This window comes from Coloeus monedula (assembly GCF_965178545.1).
Source record: "Coloeus monedula genome assembly, chromosome: 4".
NCBI lineage: Eukaryota > Metazoa > Chordata > Aves > Passeriformes > Corvidae > Coloeus > Coloeus monedula.
Genome location: NC_138784.1, coordinates 21274426 through 21290807, shown reverse-complemented (window position 1 = coordinate 21290807; position 16382 = coordinate 21274426). Strand labels below are relative to the sequence as shown.

The 16382-nt window shown below is 38.4% G+C and overlaps 1 protein-coding gene across 1 annotated transcript; it reads left to right on the top strand.

Moving 5' to 3' along the window:
- Nucleotides 1-1589: 1589 nt before the first annotated feature.
- GLT8D2 (glycosyltransferase 8 domain containing 2) lies at nucleotides 1590-15533 on the top strand (the record flags this gene model as incomplete). Its single annotated transcript, XM_082281200.1, has 10 exons — nucleotides 1590-1615; nucleotides 3557-3601; nucleotides 5011-5106; nucleotides 6290-6458; nucleotides 8136-8253; nucleotides 9581-9665; nucleotides 12085-12197; nucleotides 12868-13034; nucleotides 14672-14784; nucleotides 15361-15533. Exons 2-10 carry the CDS (start codon nucleotides 3583-3585, stop codon nucleotides 15531-15533), a joined length of 1053 nt encoding a protein of 350 aa, XP_082137326.1. The 5' UTR covers nucleotides 1590-1615; nucleotides 3557-3582.
- Between the last annotated feature and the right edge of the window lie 849 nt (nucleotides 15534-16382).

Below are 16382 nucleotides of genomic sequence, written 5' to 3'. Positions count from 1 at the left end.
GTGTTGAGTTCTACATAGTAAATCTGATGCTGAGATGTATAATTGAGGTTGGACAACAGGAGAAATTTCTTCACAGAAAGGGTGACTAGACATTGGCATGGGCTGCCCAGGGATGTGGTGGAGGTGTTAAAGGAAAGACTGCATGTGGCACTTACTGCCATGGTCTAGTTGACAGCGTGATGTGTGGTCATAGGCTGGACTCGATAATTTCAGAGTTCTTTTCCAACCTGGTTCTGTGAAGGTGTTACTGCATTGCCAGTAATCCCGAGGGTTCTGCCAGGTGAAGGAGCCGGTCCCAGTTCTGCAGGCTCATATGACGGTGCTGCTTAGACCTGTTCAGATTCACATAGAAATGGAAAGGAATGTGAAAAAAACATAGGTGGATTTTGGTAAGCATGAGCTCAATACAAATTAAATTCCACAGCACAGAAAAATACTAATAGTTGTAGCCATCTGCACGAAGCGCATAACTGTATGTATAACTCTTCATTTATTTTTTGTTCAAGCAGAAGATGGACTCCTGTGCAAAATCAGACTCAGATAATACAGTTTGGGCCTGTTTGAGACACACGGTTGAAAATTCACATTTTTGGCTCCTGCAAATGGAACAGCAATTTTAATTTAGAACACTGAAGACCTTTTTAAAGACCTTTACTGACTACTACTCATAAATTTTGCACTGCCTCACAATAAAAATTAAAAAAATAGTTTAGAGTTGAAGATATTTATTATTATTCCTTTCAGTATTCATGAAAGTCTTGTGACAAAACAGTGTTCATTCCTAGAAGGGAGGGACAGAATTCAAATAAAAGAAGTGCTGTAGAAGTAAAACTGCAAAAGCATTCCAGGAGAGCTTAGGAGGCAGGGTATCACCATGTGCTGGTTACCTTGATCTAAAATCCTTTTTAATGTAAACCAAACCTGTGGATTAAATGCTCAGAGATTAGGAAACGAGATGATTCAAGTCAAAATGCATGTTCAGAGTTGACTTTTGCAAGTTTCCCTTAGCTTTTGACTCTCAAGAACTCTGCCAACAGACACTGGAAAAACTTTGGCCTTCTGTTAGACTTTGGCATGTTGTAGCCTGGCTCTTGCACACTAGTTACCTGTTCACATTTGCCATAAATAATGACTAAAAACCTAACTTGCAGCTAGATTGTTGAAGTAACTTCTGGAAGGGTTTGTTTCCTTCTCTTTCCCCCACCCCTTTAAGACTTTTTGTCTTATGGGATTTGTTTGCAATCTGCTAGCTGAAGCTCTGAGGCAAGTTTGCCAGATCTGGGGCTGCCTCATCATTCTGCACATCTGGAAGTGGTTTATGTGCTCTCATTCCTCCAGTGCAGCGTCTGGACTCTGCGCTATTCCTCAGCGGCAGAGAAAGAAAGGAAAACCAGCACAACTCCAAAGTAAACTTTGAAGAGTCCGAAAAAGGAATTGAATCGTAAAACTGTTACTGTGCCCTGTAAGGCCCTTGTTCGGGTGACTTCAAAGGAGGATGGTGGTCAAGGACGCTTTGGCAAGAGTGCTTACAGCTGTGGGCTATCTAGGATCCAAGTAAATAGCTCCACAGCGCTTCAGGAGAGAGGAGTCCCGAATACTGTGCTGCTTTGAAGAGGTAAAAAGACTAATTAAGCAGGAAATATCTGAGCAATAATGTCACTGGTTTTGAGCTTTCCCTTCTGCAGCCCCTCGTTTTGTTATAGGATTTGGCAACTGAGTTAGGGACTGCCAGGTTCCAGGAAATAATGTCTGCAGTCAGAAAAACCTGAGTAAATATTTGCAGGGGAACAAGTATACCTCTCTTTTCTTAAAAATCAGTAGGTAATCAATTGGTGTTTCAGAGGCTTAGGAATGCTGTAGTTGTAGAATTCCGACTGGTGTGAGAGTCTGTCTTGGATTTTAAGGTTTAAAACATGGTCCAGTTTATGTAGATTTAATAATTTCTGAAGATAGCATGAAGCTGTGGCTGTGCAGCTTTCATCTTGCAATGATCATCAGGACTGTTTGTGGCTGATGTTACAATTGCTAATTCAAAGACAGTAGGTAGCTCTGTGGAAATCGGGGAAGATTGTGATTAGCTAAAGTGGGGTTAGAAAATTAGTCCAAGAGTGTAGCAGGTTCCTTTGTTGCTCTGCTTACCTAAATGAGTAAAGTTTTTAAATGTAAAAGAAGGCAGTATTTGTGTTTAATGCATGAGAGAAGGGCTTTCAACAGCTGTGGTTTTTTCCGACAGATAAGCTTGATTTCCTCTGTGTAAATTAATGCCACATGAAGAGAACGGTCTGCTGGAATGTAGATAAGTAGTGCAGATGTGAAAGAATTTCCAGAATACTCCTTTCTCACTGCAATTTAGTCATCAGCTGGGACTTAAATACATGTGAATATAAATGGTTTGTGAACAAAGCTACATCTTACATTTTTTTAGTAATATTTTTTGTTGTCATTTAATTCATTGTTCAAAACAGAGACTAATCTAGGATGCTGCCTGAACTTGAGCACTAACCAATGAGAGGTGGTCAGTTTTGTGACTCAGGTTTCAAGAATTCTTGCTGTTCTGTCTGATTTGTCAAGGAGCTGGAATTAACTTCATTTTTATGTGTGCACAGTACCCATCTTATTTCTTTATCTGTGCTGTAATGTGTCCATATCTGTATATGTGGAAACAGAAAAAATTGTTTTCTGTTCTATGCCTACATAGAATAAAGGTTAGATCACACAGTTGGATTTTTCTCTTCCCCCCCCCCCCCCCCCCCCCCCCCCCCAACTTCTGGTGCTGTTTTTTGCTGTCTGTTGTTGTTGTTTTGGTAATCTGGTTTGTGTTTTCCTCCATAAATGGTAGTTTTGGGTCCAGAATTCAAACAAATGTTGTATTTCTCATAATTCTGTACTTTAGGGATTATGTTCTGTCTTCTCAGGAATAAAATCATGGCCACTCTCAGGCCTGGACTAGAAGCACAATTTTAGGGAAGGCAACCTCCTTTTCTTCAGCATCACAAAAAATGTATATAAATACAAGCCACATTACACACACTGCAAGGATAGCACTGTAAGAAAACATTTTCACTATTGCTCTGCAATTTTTTGAGAGTCTAGAAGACACTGCCCTGGTATGAGATTCCCATGTGTTTGGGAATGCATGCTCTAGGAAGAGATTAGTAATTGTGATAGTTATTATGTTTGAGGTGAAATCAGAGATAAATATATTCATAAATTGCATTAGTGGGTGTTTTAATACTTCTTTGCAGAGTATTTTAAAAGGTACTAAAAATCGCCTACTGAATAGATGATCAGATGGGATTTATTGAAACATTTTTTACAAGCTATTAGTTGCTTAAATTATTAATAAAAATATTTCTAACTCAGAATATTAGTTATTTGTTTAAAAAAAGATATTTACAGAGATTAAGTGCAGTTTTACTTTTACCAGTTCAGCAGTAAAATTTGATAATCCAAAACCTAGTCCTTTATATAACTAACTAGAATTCATTTCTGGCATTAATGATATTTCTCTCTTTTTTTTTTTTTTTAATTATTTTTTTATTTTATTTTACCACAGATCACAGTTCTCATCCAACAGGACACATGGCTCTTTTAAAGAAAAGTAAGAGAGATTAAAAACATTTGAAAGACATATTTTTTAAAAAAGAGGACAGAAATGTCAAATCCAATTTCTCATGCAACTGTTATCACAGTTGCATACGACTTTATAGTTCTAATATTGCTAAATTATGCTTAACTTTAAGTATGCAAATAAGTCTTTTCCTGTTAACTATGTCAGATGAGTACAATCATAATTCCCATTAATTTAAAATTACTCACTTGAGACTGGAGATTCTGACACTTCCCACCGATACTGCAAGTAGCTGCTGTTTTCATGTGAATTGTGCCCAGAGCCCTGAAGCTGACTTTTACAGGGCTCTGCACATTAATGCTGTTCGTACTCAATATTGAGATGTGGCCCCAAAAATTTTGGGGTTCTTATCAGCTGTAATGGTCAGTGACTGAAAATGGACTTTTGCCTTTACTTATGTGCCCAAAATTTCTCAGAATTCAATGGGCTTTTCCTCATTTGGTTTAAATTAGTGCAGGTTTGGTGACATATGTTTACCAATTTCAATCTAGTCTTGTGGCCAGCTGGCCATTTTGATTAAAATAGAGCAGAACTCCATTCCCTTTGCTCTTTTGAGCACCTTAAGTACGTTTTATGGTGGTGCAAAAGTAACAAAGTAGTCTGAAGCAACACCCATCATCATAGTAACTGTTGATGAGGGCAATGGATTCCTTCCCTGTTGTGTTTGGTGAACTCTCCCAACTCCTGCACATGCTTGATTTGTGCTGAATGACTTAAATTTGTACAAGACAGTCTTTTAGGGACTATAAATCAGAGTACACAGCCAGGTCTTTGCCTTGCTTTGATGTTGTTAATTTAAATTACCCTGTCAAAATAAGTATTTTCAAATATATTGAAACATTCCTGGTTTCTGTAGAATGGTGGGTTTGTTTTTCTAGAATTTTTAAGGTTTTGCTCAAATACACCTTGAAAATCTGAACATTGAAATAGATAAAAAAATTCTGCTGTGTTTGAAGTTTTATGAGGGAAGCATGACAGAATGAAGGGGCTACGTAAAAATAATTAACTCATTAAGTGTGTGTAAACAGACAGCAGACTAGCCAGGGAAAAAATGTTCCAAGCTCCTGGTAAAGTTCAGACACCTGAATTTTCTAGTACGGATAACCCATATATATCAGGAGTCTTATGATTTAGTGAGCAAATTAACCATGAAAATCAGATAGTTTGGGATTACCTTAACAGGGGAGAGTTAATGTTGTGTTTTATAACATAAAATTTTAAGCTTGATCAAATAATATGAGAAAAGCACAATAGATACAGCTTATGAAATTCTTCTATCATCTGTACTGGTCACAAATTGGATTTTTTTTTTTTTTTAATCAGCTACTTGGGAATCAGCTGTTATACTGATTGTTAACACATTCTCCCTCTTGTTTCAGTTAACCAGATCTTACTGTTACTTCTTGTTTTAACCGTGTGCGCTATTCTGTATAACAAAGTTCACCAGGTGCCATTGGCATTAAAAAATGAAACGGGTAAGTGACTTGCACTTGTGTTTCACTTATGTTCCTGTTTTATTCTCCTTATGTCTTACCTTGAACAGCACTTTTCACCTTACTGAATCCTGTTTGTCCTGCAGTAGATGAGCTACTCACACTGTTGCATATGGTCTGGGATGAAAAAACGTTTTGCTTCTGAGTTACTTTAATAAAATCATGGGAGATTGATAGTGATGACTAAGAGTAGTAAATCTGATTAAGTTTTTATCCAGATGTCACTGATGTAGATGGATGCTGGAGTATATCCTTACTTGAGCTGAGCAGATTGGAGCTGTCAAGTGGTAATAAGGTTTGATCATGACCTGCCTCCCTGGGAATGTTCTTGGCCTGCTTATTCATTTCAGCTAGAGCATCAAATCTTCACATTTACAGCAGAAGTTTTTGCTGGAATTTTTATAGTTACAGAAACCTGCTAGGTTAATGAGGTTGGACTGGTATTAAATGTTTATACAAATAGCTTATTCACTGTTCCCAAGGTAAACAAACTCTGTCTTGATATAAATAATTTATTTTCAGTATATTTTTGTTGGGCTTGTTATGAGTGTAATTGTTATGTTTTAACAGTATAAATATATCCATTTAAGTTCTGTAAGTTAATCAGTGCTAATCAGGGATAAAAATCTTCCTTAGCAGGAATGTGACCTGATTGAGTGTAGTTTAGGTATTTTCCCTTATATCATTAGCAACTTCCTGCTGGTGCAAATTTTTGCACTATTCCTTTCAAGTCAGCTTGCCAAAGAAGTGGAGCTCATGCAATTGCTCTGTCTCTGACTTACCTCCTTCCTTTGATAATTTTGGAACCTATTGTTCAATTTGTGCTAAATATAACTGAGATGTAGAAGTCTCAAAGGTATTCAAACCTCTTCAGGTTTCATATGAATAAGCAGCTACATGAAGGACAGGCTGAATTGTGCCCCTGCTGAGTAGAAGATGCCAAGAACTCTCTTATTTATTCTCTGGAGGCATCCATCAGTCCAGTCAACCTGCAAGTAGTTCTGGATTAGCAACAGCTCAAGTTGTGTGCCTTGCCAGATGGGGATGTGTATAGGACGTGGTAAGCAAAAAAATGGGGTGATGGTGAAATTAGTCCACTGCTTATGGAAGTACTTAGTCATTTTTGTGAGCCAGATCTGATGTAAAATGGGTTTGTTTCTTGTAGTTGATTTGGAGAGTCCTGAGGAAATGGAAGAAGAAATCCCAGTGGTGATCTGTGCTGCTGCGGGCAGGATGGGCGCAGCTGTAGCAGCCATCAGTAGCATCTACAGCAACACAGAGGCCAATGTTTTGTTCTACATCGTTGGGCTGAAGACAACCATCCCACACATTCGGTACACACCAGCCTTGTTTTGTTTCAGGCTGTAGTTAGAGCCACGTGATTGTTCCCCCTAGCACAGGCGTAACACTTGGGAGGACTTCTCAGGGAAATGGAGTGCTATTGGTAGCAACCTGCAGGATTCCGTACATGATGGAAAAAGGACACTTTTTCCTCCACAAGACACTGACCTGTGCAAAGGGGTGTGAAATAGCCAGGCCATGCCATACCTGTGCTTCTCAGCTTTTTGTAAATAGGCTGCAGAAGAGTCTGTAGTAAGGTAAGGATATACTGTCTACTTGTCACAGTCCCACTTTGTGGCACTGCACTTACCTCTCCTCTGGTGCTGTGTCTTCAGCTTTAGAGTAGAAAAACTTGCTGTTTAAAGCTAATTTCAGCTAAGACGATGTATTAAAGTTACAAAAAGAGGCCCAAAAAGTATTGCAATGACTTTCCTTTCTTTCCATTTCACTTCATTCCTTGATTTCTCATTTCATTTCCTTTCGTGAAATGAGAATTCTTCATTTCACGAAAGGAAATGAAATCTCAAGATTTCAATGAATATCATCTCATTAAGTTTTGGTTCATTTCACATCACTTGATTTCATTCCATTCAATTTTGTTGTTTTCACTTAATTTCAGAATTTTATTTTTCTCAGTTTCACTTCATTACATTTTTCTTTCCTTTCTATCCATTTTGCTTTAATCCATAATTTCTCAATTTATTTCCTTTCATGAAATGAAAATTCCTCATTTCATGAAGGAAAATGAAATCTCGAGATTTCAAGGAATATAATTTCTTGATGTTTCATCTCATTTCAATACACTTCATTCCATTCCCTTTCATTTATTTCACATCATTAAATAATTGCCTTTCCATTTCATTTCATCATATTTCATGTTCCTTCTTCTCATTTCACTTCATTCTCTGAGGTCTCATTTCATTTCTCTCATGAAATGAGAATTCTTCATTTCATGAAAGGAAATTATATCCTGATATTTCAATGCATGTAATTTCATGAAGTTTCAGCTCATTCTGTTTCAGTTTTAAAATTTGCAAACGTTGTCTTAAAGAGGACCAAGTTGTGAATGAATACTAAAACATTTCTTGGCAGTTCTCACCTCTGGCTACTTCACTTCTGTAGCCTTTTTACCCACAGTTTGTGTCAGGAGAGAAAATAAACAGTGGCGATAAGAAATCTGACAAAAATATGAAAAAAAAATTAGTTTAGTCTGAAGAAAACATCATCAGGAGGTGACGTAGAAGCCATCTGGAAGAGCATAAAACTGTGAAAGGAAGAAAACTAACCTCAGCTTTAAAAGCACTGTAGATAGGATAAGAAATAATGATCCTTAATTATAGCAAGAGATCTTAGAAGAATATAATTCATTGGAAGTAATGGTGAAAGCTGGGTTGTTTGGGCAACATACAGAGTCTGGTTTTGGCAGTGGGGTGGAGTGTTTGTTTTGTTGGGGTTTTTGTGGGGGATTTTTAAAAAATTTGTTTCAAGAACAGGTTTCACAAAGGTCTGTGTGCAATAGCTTTAGACAAGTGATTCTGTGTTGGGATAGAATAGATCAAGTGAGCTTTCAAGGTCTCTTATTATTCTCCTAAGTATATGTGAATTTCATACTGGAAGTACTTGCCACACACTTGATATTTCTGTTATCACTTCTCTTCTTTTTATTATAGAAAATGGATTGAAAATTCTAAACTGAAAGAAATAAAATTCAAGGTTGTGGAATTCAATCCTATGGTACTAAAAGGAAAAATCAGACAAGATGCATCACGTCCTGAGCTACTGCAGCCTGTGAGTCAATGAACACCACATATTAAATTGTTGAGGTTTTTAATATTTATATGGGCTTTAAAGTGTCCTAAGTCTGTTCCGTTTCATGGAGGGGGTATGTATATGTCTCTTCCAATGCAAGAACTTATGGCTATGAGATGAAATTAGTCAGAGTGACAGTCAGCATAAACAAGAGATGTTGCACACTTTGCATGCAATGAGTGCTACATCTCTAGAATTCCTTGCTGAAAGGTCTTGTGGGTGTAAAAATGTACAGGGGTTCAGTTAGGATCGAAGTTCATATTTAGACAGATCACATCTAGATCAGAAAAATCCCTTGAGCTGAAAATAACTGAAAGCTAGGAGAATACTTGGAGCAACTGTTCTGGATGCTTGCTCTATTTTTATTTTCCCCTGAGCATCTGGTTAGGGCCACTCTGAAGACAGGTGCTGGGTAAAATGGTCTGAATCCTTATGGTTGTTCTTACATTGTCAGTCCTTTTTCCCTCTTCTCTGTTCTTCATTGCTGTTGTAGAAGTTGTTAGCCCATGTCTGTGGTGCCACTCAAATCATTCCTTTAGAGCGGATTGATGATGCTATTAAATGTTGTAGTGTTTGGTGTGATGTATGCTGTAGAAGTGCACTAGGAAGAGCATTGGCAGTGGGTCCAGAAAGGTGCTCCTTCCTCTCTGCACTGGTGAGGCTGCATCTGAAGTACAATGTCCAGTTCTGAGCCCACCAGGGCAAGAAAGATATTGACTTACTGGGACAAGTCCAACATGGGCTCCAAAGATGATTAAGGGGCTGAAGCATCTTTTGTATGAGAGGCTGAACGAGTTGAAGCTGTTTCAGCCTAGAGAAGATCAGATTCAGGAGGATCTTATCAATCTGTATAAATACTTGAGGGGAGGGACAAGAGGCAATGGGCACAAATAACATGAAATTCCGTCTGGGCTAAAGAAAAGACTTTTTAAATCATGAGTTTGTCCAGGACCCAACTGGGCATGGTCCCTGTCAGCCTGCTTGAGTGGACCCTGCTGCAGAAGGGGAGTTGAACAAGACGATCTCAAAAGGCCCTTTCCAACCTAAAGGATTCTGTGAGGAAGCAACAGTTTTGGGTTGCATGGTTAGGGCCATAGGAAATAAATAGGGATAAATAATAACATCAGTAAGAGTAACAATACTGGATTTGAGGTAGTAGTAAAGCTGTGGGGGAGGAAGCAAATGATCACTGATTGGTGCACAAAGAAAAGAGAAATTCAAACTGACTTAGTAGACACAGAAGCCTGAGACTACTTCATTAAACAGTTTTACCATTTAATCTATATTTTTTCTTTCTGTTTAATAGCTGAACTTTGTTCGATTTTATCTTCCTTTGCTTATCCAGAAACATGAGAAAGTAATATATTTGGATGATGATGTCATTGTTCAAGGTAAGGTCTTGTATGAAAAGCACTTTCTAACAGAATTAAAATCAAAGTTATTGCAGCTTTTACAGCCATTTGGAAATATGAGCTATAACAGAAACTGAGGCAGGTGCTCAGTGTGAACTTAGGGAAACTACAAATAATCTGTTTGCTTAAATGAAAGTTTGAGGAAGAACTTATCTGCATATATTTTGAATAATTGTGATCAAAAATGTATGTGGGTTTCATTTAAATTGATTCTGGTCAATTGCTGAAAGATACCATGGATTTCACTCAGATGCTGCAATGTTTATTAAGTGTGTGACATGCATTTCCTGCTAGTATTTAAATTCCCACAAATGCTACCAATTCCTCATCCAGAATTGCTGTTCTTGAGAGCAAGAGGAATTTACTCAAATAAGAAGATTGAAACTCCAAACACTCAAAATATGGTTTTGAGCATCTTCAGCTCAGAATCCAAAGCAATTCACAGAATCACAATCAAAGATTTCAGAGTTCCTAGTCAAGTGGGAGCAATTACAAGACATTAAAATCCTGAAAAAATCACTTTTTTTTCTTATCATCAAAGTAATCTCTTTTGAAGACCGATTACTTTTTTGAAGATTCATTTCTTGTGAGTGTTTTTCTGTTCTGTTTCCCAGCTGCTGTTTTTTTCTCTGTAGAACTGTTGTCTTCATAAGTGTTTTATCACATTTTCTTGTTATTTTAAAGCACTTTTTAACCAGAGTGTTGTGCTTTAATGCTGGTGGGCAGCTGAGCCCCACACAGGTGCTCATTTACTTTTCCCCATACCCACCTGCAGTGGGATGGGGGAAGAGGAAAGGAAAAACAAAAGCAAGAAAACTCAAGGGTCACAAAAATACAAACAAATGAATAATTGCTTAATAAGCAGAGAATAAGTGGGATAAGAGAGAAGAAAGGAGAACAAGTCACTACTCTGGTGGATAGACTGATGCCCAGCCAGTTCCTGAGCACAAGCTGGCTACTTACCTCACTCCTCCTTGCCCTAGCTAGGGCCCAGGGACAACAAAACCATTTTACCTATTCTTGTTAAACATTAAAGGGATGTTCCGATGAAAATTTCCTTTGGAAAGAACTGAGTATAACTACAATAAATTTTTTGGCCTAAATTAGTCTTTGCTGTAAGAACATTAAGACCAGTGAATTTACACACAACAAAAGTATATTTCTCCACTGCTTTTCTGCACCTTTTTATAGTTTTGTCTCTCTAGAGGCAGATTTCAGACCACCTGCACTTAAAGGGGTCACTATTTGCTGCTTTATGAAAGACAACTAATCTGCTCTGCCCGTCTCAGTTTGCCATTGACTTCATATTACAGTTCCTCAACACGAGTGTTTCCAGTGGCAATCCCTGCTTTTTGGTTTTGTTGTTCTGCCTATCATCAAGGGGCAGCAGCAATATTTAACTCTTTGAAAGGTTCCAGGTCTTCATTTGGACTCCAGTTTTACGAGCAGCTCAAGCTGAGCCCACCACTTCCCCGTCGCCCCTCTCTGCAGCTGTGTTCACCAGCACTGGGCTTTCTCTTTCCCTGGGGGTGTCAGCTGATGGTGATTGTGGAGCTGCAGGATAAAGGTGCAGTTTCACATTACACCTCATGGTAGGCTGCTGCTGACCAAGTGGCCTGTCCTGTCCCCAGGCAGCTCCTGTTAGGTGTGTAACCTGCAGTTGTGCAGCTGCAGAAGCAGCTGATTCAGCTGTTTCACCTGGCAGAAGACCAGCAGCACAACTAGTAAAAGAGATGAAAGCAAAAGTAGAACTGGAAGCTGTAAGGGGTTGGGATGCAGGCTCACTTGTGCTTCCCACCTGCCCTGAAACTGTTCTGGCACATCTTGGGTACCTGACAGCCAGGTGATGAGTGAGGTGCTAGGCACTGCATTGTCTCCCTCAACCAGGAAGGAGCTGGGTGGGCTGTGAAGTCAGCAGGGATGGTCAAATGATAGGCACATTTCAGTCAGCCATTGCTGGGAATCCAGGTATCTCCTAGGAAGTATAAATGCACTAACACCAGGAAAAACCTCATCTGTGCAAGGCACTGAAGTGGCACTTCTGTGGGACTTGAAGAGGCTCAGAATTGCCTGTGCCCTTCCTCTCCAAAGACAAGCTCTATGAATGCCTAAGTTTGTAACCAGCTTTTTAACAGTCCAATTGGCTTCTGCTGTAGCTGATTTTGGACACCCAAAACACGAATGTATTGAATACCAGTGATAATATCTGAAGATAGACCTTAGGCATCCAGGTGCAGGACTCAAATTAGAAAATGGTCCCATATTACAAAATTGAATATCTGGGCTATCCCTAAAAACTGGTGTGGTTATAAGTAAGGTATGAGAACTGATGTTATCCTATCAGCTCTGTAGCAGTGCAGTAGGTGTTGTTTAATGCTTGTGACCTTTCTGTAATCAGGTGACATCCAGGAACTCTACGATACTAAGTTAGCTCCTGGACATGCAGCAGCTTTTTCAGATGATTGTGATCTGCCTTCTACACATGAAATGATTAGAAGTGTAGGGATGCAGGTAAGATGCCATTCTGGAATTCTAATAATGAATGTGTTTGCCCATAAGTGTAAGATGATTTTATGTGTTTTCCCCAAAGCGAAAGTTTTATATATACATAGATAGCTTTGTAATGGTTGTACAAGTAATGAAAGACTTTTTGTAGTAACTCTGTAATGCTATGCAGAGTAATTTTCTGCAATAATTTGAACCTCTATTGTTTTTTGCATTCTACTAATTTACATTTGGTATTTTGCTATCAGTAGATCACGAGCATTTATAGATCATTCAGTGAAGACTGAATGTATGATATTATTTGGGAACAAAACCTAGGAAAACAAGGTTTGAGGCTAATTCCTGACCTGAGTTCCCCAGAACTGTCAGTGCATCCCTCTAGCATTACGGGTACAATTGTGATCCTGCATCGTTTAGTGTGAGCTACTAAAAGACAAACAGAGCGGGGGAAAAGCCTTATCAAACTTCCATGGTACAATGCTGTGGAAAAAGCAATTTAGTATCAGGAAGTATCCTGCCTTACAGCCTTGTCATATGGAAACCATGACAGGTAACCACTATTCAGAAACTCATCCTTGGGAGAGCATATTTAGTCTCCCTCTCAGTGACAGTGAGATGCATTTACACGTATCTTTAGAGATTCATAGGGGATGAACATATTTTTTTTATTTCTTAGAACACATACATGGGATTCCTGGACTACAGAAAGCAAGCCATTAGAGATCTTGGCATCAGCCCCAGCACCTGCTCTTTTAATCCTGGAGTAATTGTTGCTAACATGACTGAATGGAAACATCAGCGGATCACAAAGCAGCTGGAAAAGTGGATGCAAAGAAATGTAGAGTATGTGTAGAAATCCAGCTTTGCACTTTACTTTTAATGCTTGGTTTACAGCTTTACTTCCTGTTTAAAAGCTCTTACAGTTTTGGGGTTTTTTTTAACTCCAAGCAGTCTTTCTTTTGAGATCTTGTCAAGTGAAATAACTCGTTTTCCAGCATTTCCATCTGTTTAAATCTGACCAATTCTGTACCAGGAAACAGCCACTTGGAATTTTAGTCTTGTGTTTACTCACAAACCATGCTTAATCCTGAGGGACACTGAGAACATATGGTTCTCATTTTGGGTGACCAGCTTAGTCTGAGATGAAGCCACTGAATGATCTTCCCTTCCTGAGGCTGGCTTAAAGGAAGAATGTTTCCTTATTTGCATGGGGACTCTCCTGTTTTAGCGTCAACCAAGCTGTAACCGGACACTATCTTTTTTTGAACACCGATAGAAAACACTTCTTTTCTCTAGCTGAATGAAATTTTACATTTTTGTTATTGACCATGAACAAGCCATGACACAGTGAAACAATCACCATTTTTAAAATTAGTTCCCTGTTGACCTGCATTTGAAAACTTGGTGTTTATTTTCTTTCTCCGCAAAGGATTAAATTTAAATTTAGTAAGATAAAATTGACATGGAATAGTTTGTGCTATTGTGCTGTGTCCATTACTTGTTAGTTTCAATGAACAGAGGAGATACATGAATGGGAAGTGTGTGAATGGGTGAGGAGCCAAATGTTTTTCTCTTACTCTACTTATGTAACATTCTGACAAACTATTGCTGTGCTCTTAAGGAGATATTAAGAGTAAAGCCTCCATTAATGTTACTGCAAATTTAATCTATAAAGTTGATTTTATGCCTTAATAACACATTCATGCTCCTTTTAGCTGGATTTTGAAATGGTAGTGAAAAAAATTGCCTAGCAGTTGAAACCCAGTTTTGAGGAGAGGTTATGATTTTATTGTTCTGTAGTCACTCAGCATCTCTTGCTACTTCCCAAGTTCCCTCCCCACAGGGGGGTGGCACAGTGTCCCATAGGTGGGGTGGCTTTGCCCATGTGCCAACCGGTCAGCAGGGCCATCAGCACACTGTGGCCAGACATCTGTCTGCCACCTCCCAATGCCTCCTCTTACCATGGTTAGGCTTGATCTAGCCCTGGATTTATTACAAAATTCATAGGAAACTGATACTCTTTAGATACTAATTTATACTAACTAGGCTTTGACAAAATCTAGCTGGAGGTTAATTTATAGGTCTAAAAGCTGGGGGAGGGAGAAAGGGGAAGAAAGAGGGACTTAAAAACATGGAAAAATGTACATTTTCTTAAGAAAACAGGCTAAATTCTTTGATTGCTTTATGTTAACAGTTTTTTCCCCTACAGTTAACTTTGTCAGCCTTGAGAATTATATTCTGTGTGTAGAAAAAATTGGTTTCATGTTGGGTCTGACTCCCATCTTACTTGAGCAACAACTCACTCCACAGGAATTGGAATTGCAAATATAATCAATTAACAGCAGAAGGAAGGAGTATGCCGAAAACTGATCTGTTCAAAATTATTTTGAATTTTGCTAGATACTTATTTTTAATTTCTGCCTTTTTTACTAAAGATTGCTTGAGGTTTTGAACATATTCTTTTATTTCTCCTTTTGCAGGGAAAACCTCTACAGCAGTACCCTTGGGGGAGGCGTGGCAACCTCTCCAATGCTGATTGTATTTCATGGAAAGTATTCCTCTATTAATCCTATGTGGCACATAAGGCATCTTGGTAAGTTTAATTTCTCACCATTTGCAAGCTGGAACTAAAGTGAGCTTGTGAGATTCCAGTGCAGGACCCTATGTGACTTTACCTCATGCATTACTTACATGGAAAGAATATATGCAATATCTGAATACAGTGAGAGACTGAAAAAAATCAGTCTTTTGCTAGGTGCAGTGGAAGAAAATGGGAGGCCTGGCAGTGTTTGTTGTCAGCATTCTGGAGGATGTTACCTTTCACCTGGAAGTGGTGAATTATCCTAGGAAAACCATAATGACTTAGCTGGTATGGTAAAATGAATAGATTTTATTTTGGTTTTAATCCTAGCTATGCCAAGATGTTAAAAGTGTTGAAAGAGGAAGCTTTCAGAGAGGAAACTTGCTGAGATTTTTTGCTGATGCAACATAAGAGACATCAAGCTGAAAAAAAGCTGCTCTATCATACAACTAGTTGTAAATTAACATGACACCATGCTAATCAGACTTCTGAAAAAAAAAGACACCTGAATTTAACTCACTCTATAGTGTCTCCCATTACTAAAAGCCACATTTTTCAAAATATTTTTTTTTAAATCTACCCATGCAGGTTGGAGTCCTGATGCTCGTTACTCAGAGCAATTTCTGCAAGAAGCTAAATTACTTCACTGGAATGGGAGATACAAACCTTGGGACTATCCCAGTGTCCACACTGATCTCTGGGAAAACTGGTTTATTCCTGACCCTTCAGGGAAGTTCAAATTAACTCGTCCTGATAGCTGATACTGAAATACTGCAAAACGTAGTGTATGGGATGCATTTAATAGTTTGAGATGCAACATGTTGTATGATTAATTGATTTTAGAAAAGAAAGTATTTGTTAACTGACCATCAGTTTTGTGTGCTTATGGCAGGAGAGGGAGGCTGGAGTGATCAGTACAGTTCAGATTATCCTGACTTGCATGTAAGGTGAGGAAACAAGTTTACTTGACAATGAAGTTCTTTCATTAGACATTTAAAGAGGTGAAATTCAGTGCCAGACAGTGTGCTTTAATTTCAGGTTCTTTCTAAGCAAGATTCCAATGTTTCCTGGTAGAAAAATCTACACAGATAGCTGCATTATTATATACAAGAAGTGTTTAGTTATCTAGTGCACATTAAACAGCCTGAAATGAAAACTTGGGCACATGTTACTGAGTTCTTTTGTGTGGTGACTCTCTTTTGTGGCACTTCTGTGTATGACACATCCTGTAGTGTACTTAGCAAGATGCAAAAGCACATTCCAATACAATGCAGTACAATTCCTGATTTTATTGTGAAACATTGATAGATTTAAGACAGATTAAGAACTTCTGTATTACAGTAACAAAAAGAGCACCAGTTTTGAAGGAGGACACAGAATTGCAGTATTTAGTGGAATGGTCATTGTACACTCAACTCTACTTTATACCCAGATAACCAAGTGGGTGATTCCCTTAAGGAAGAGACCTTTCCCTTCCAATCAAACAGGATTGCCTTTCAGGAGTTACATCCTACTGTGCTACATACTCAGCAGTGCTAATTTCATGCTTCTAATTTTGTTGAAAATAAAACTGAATCATAACAAATCCCTGATGCAAGATACTTTGAGCA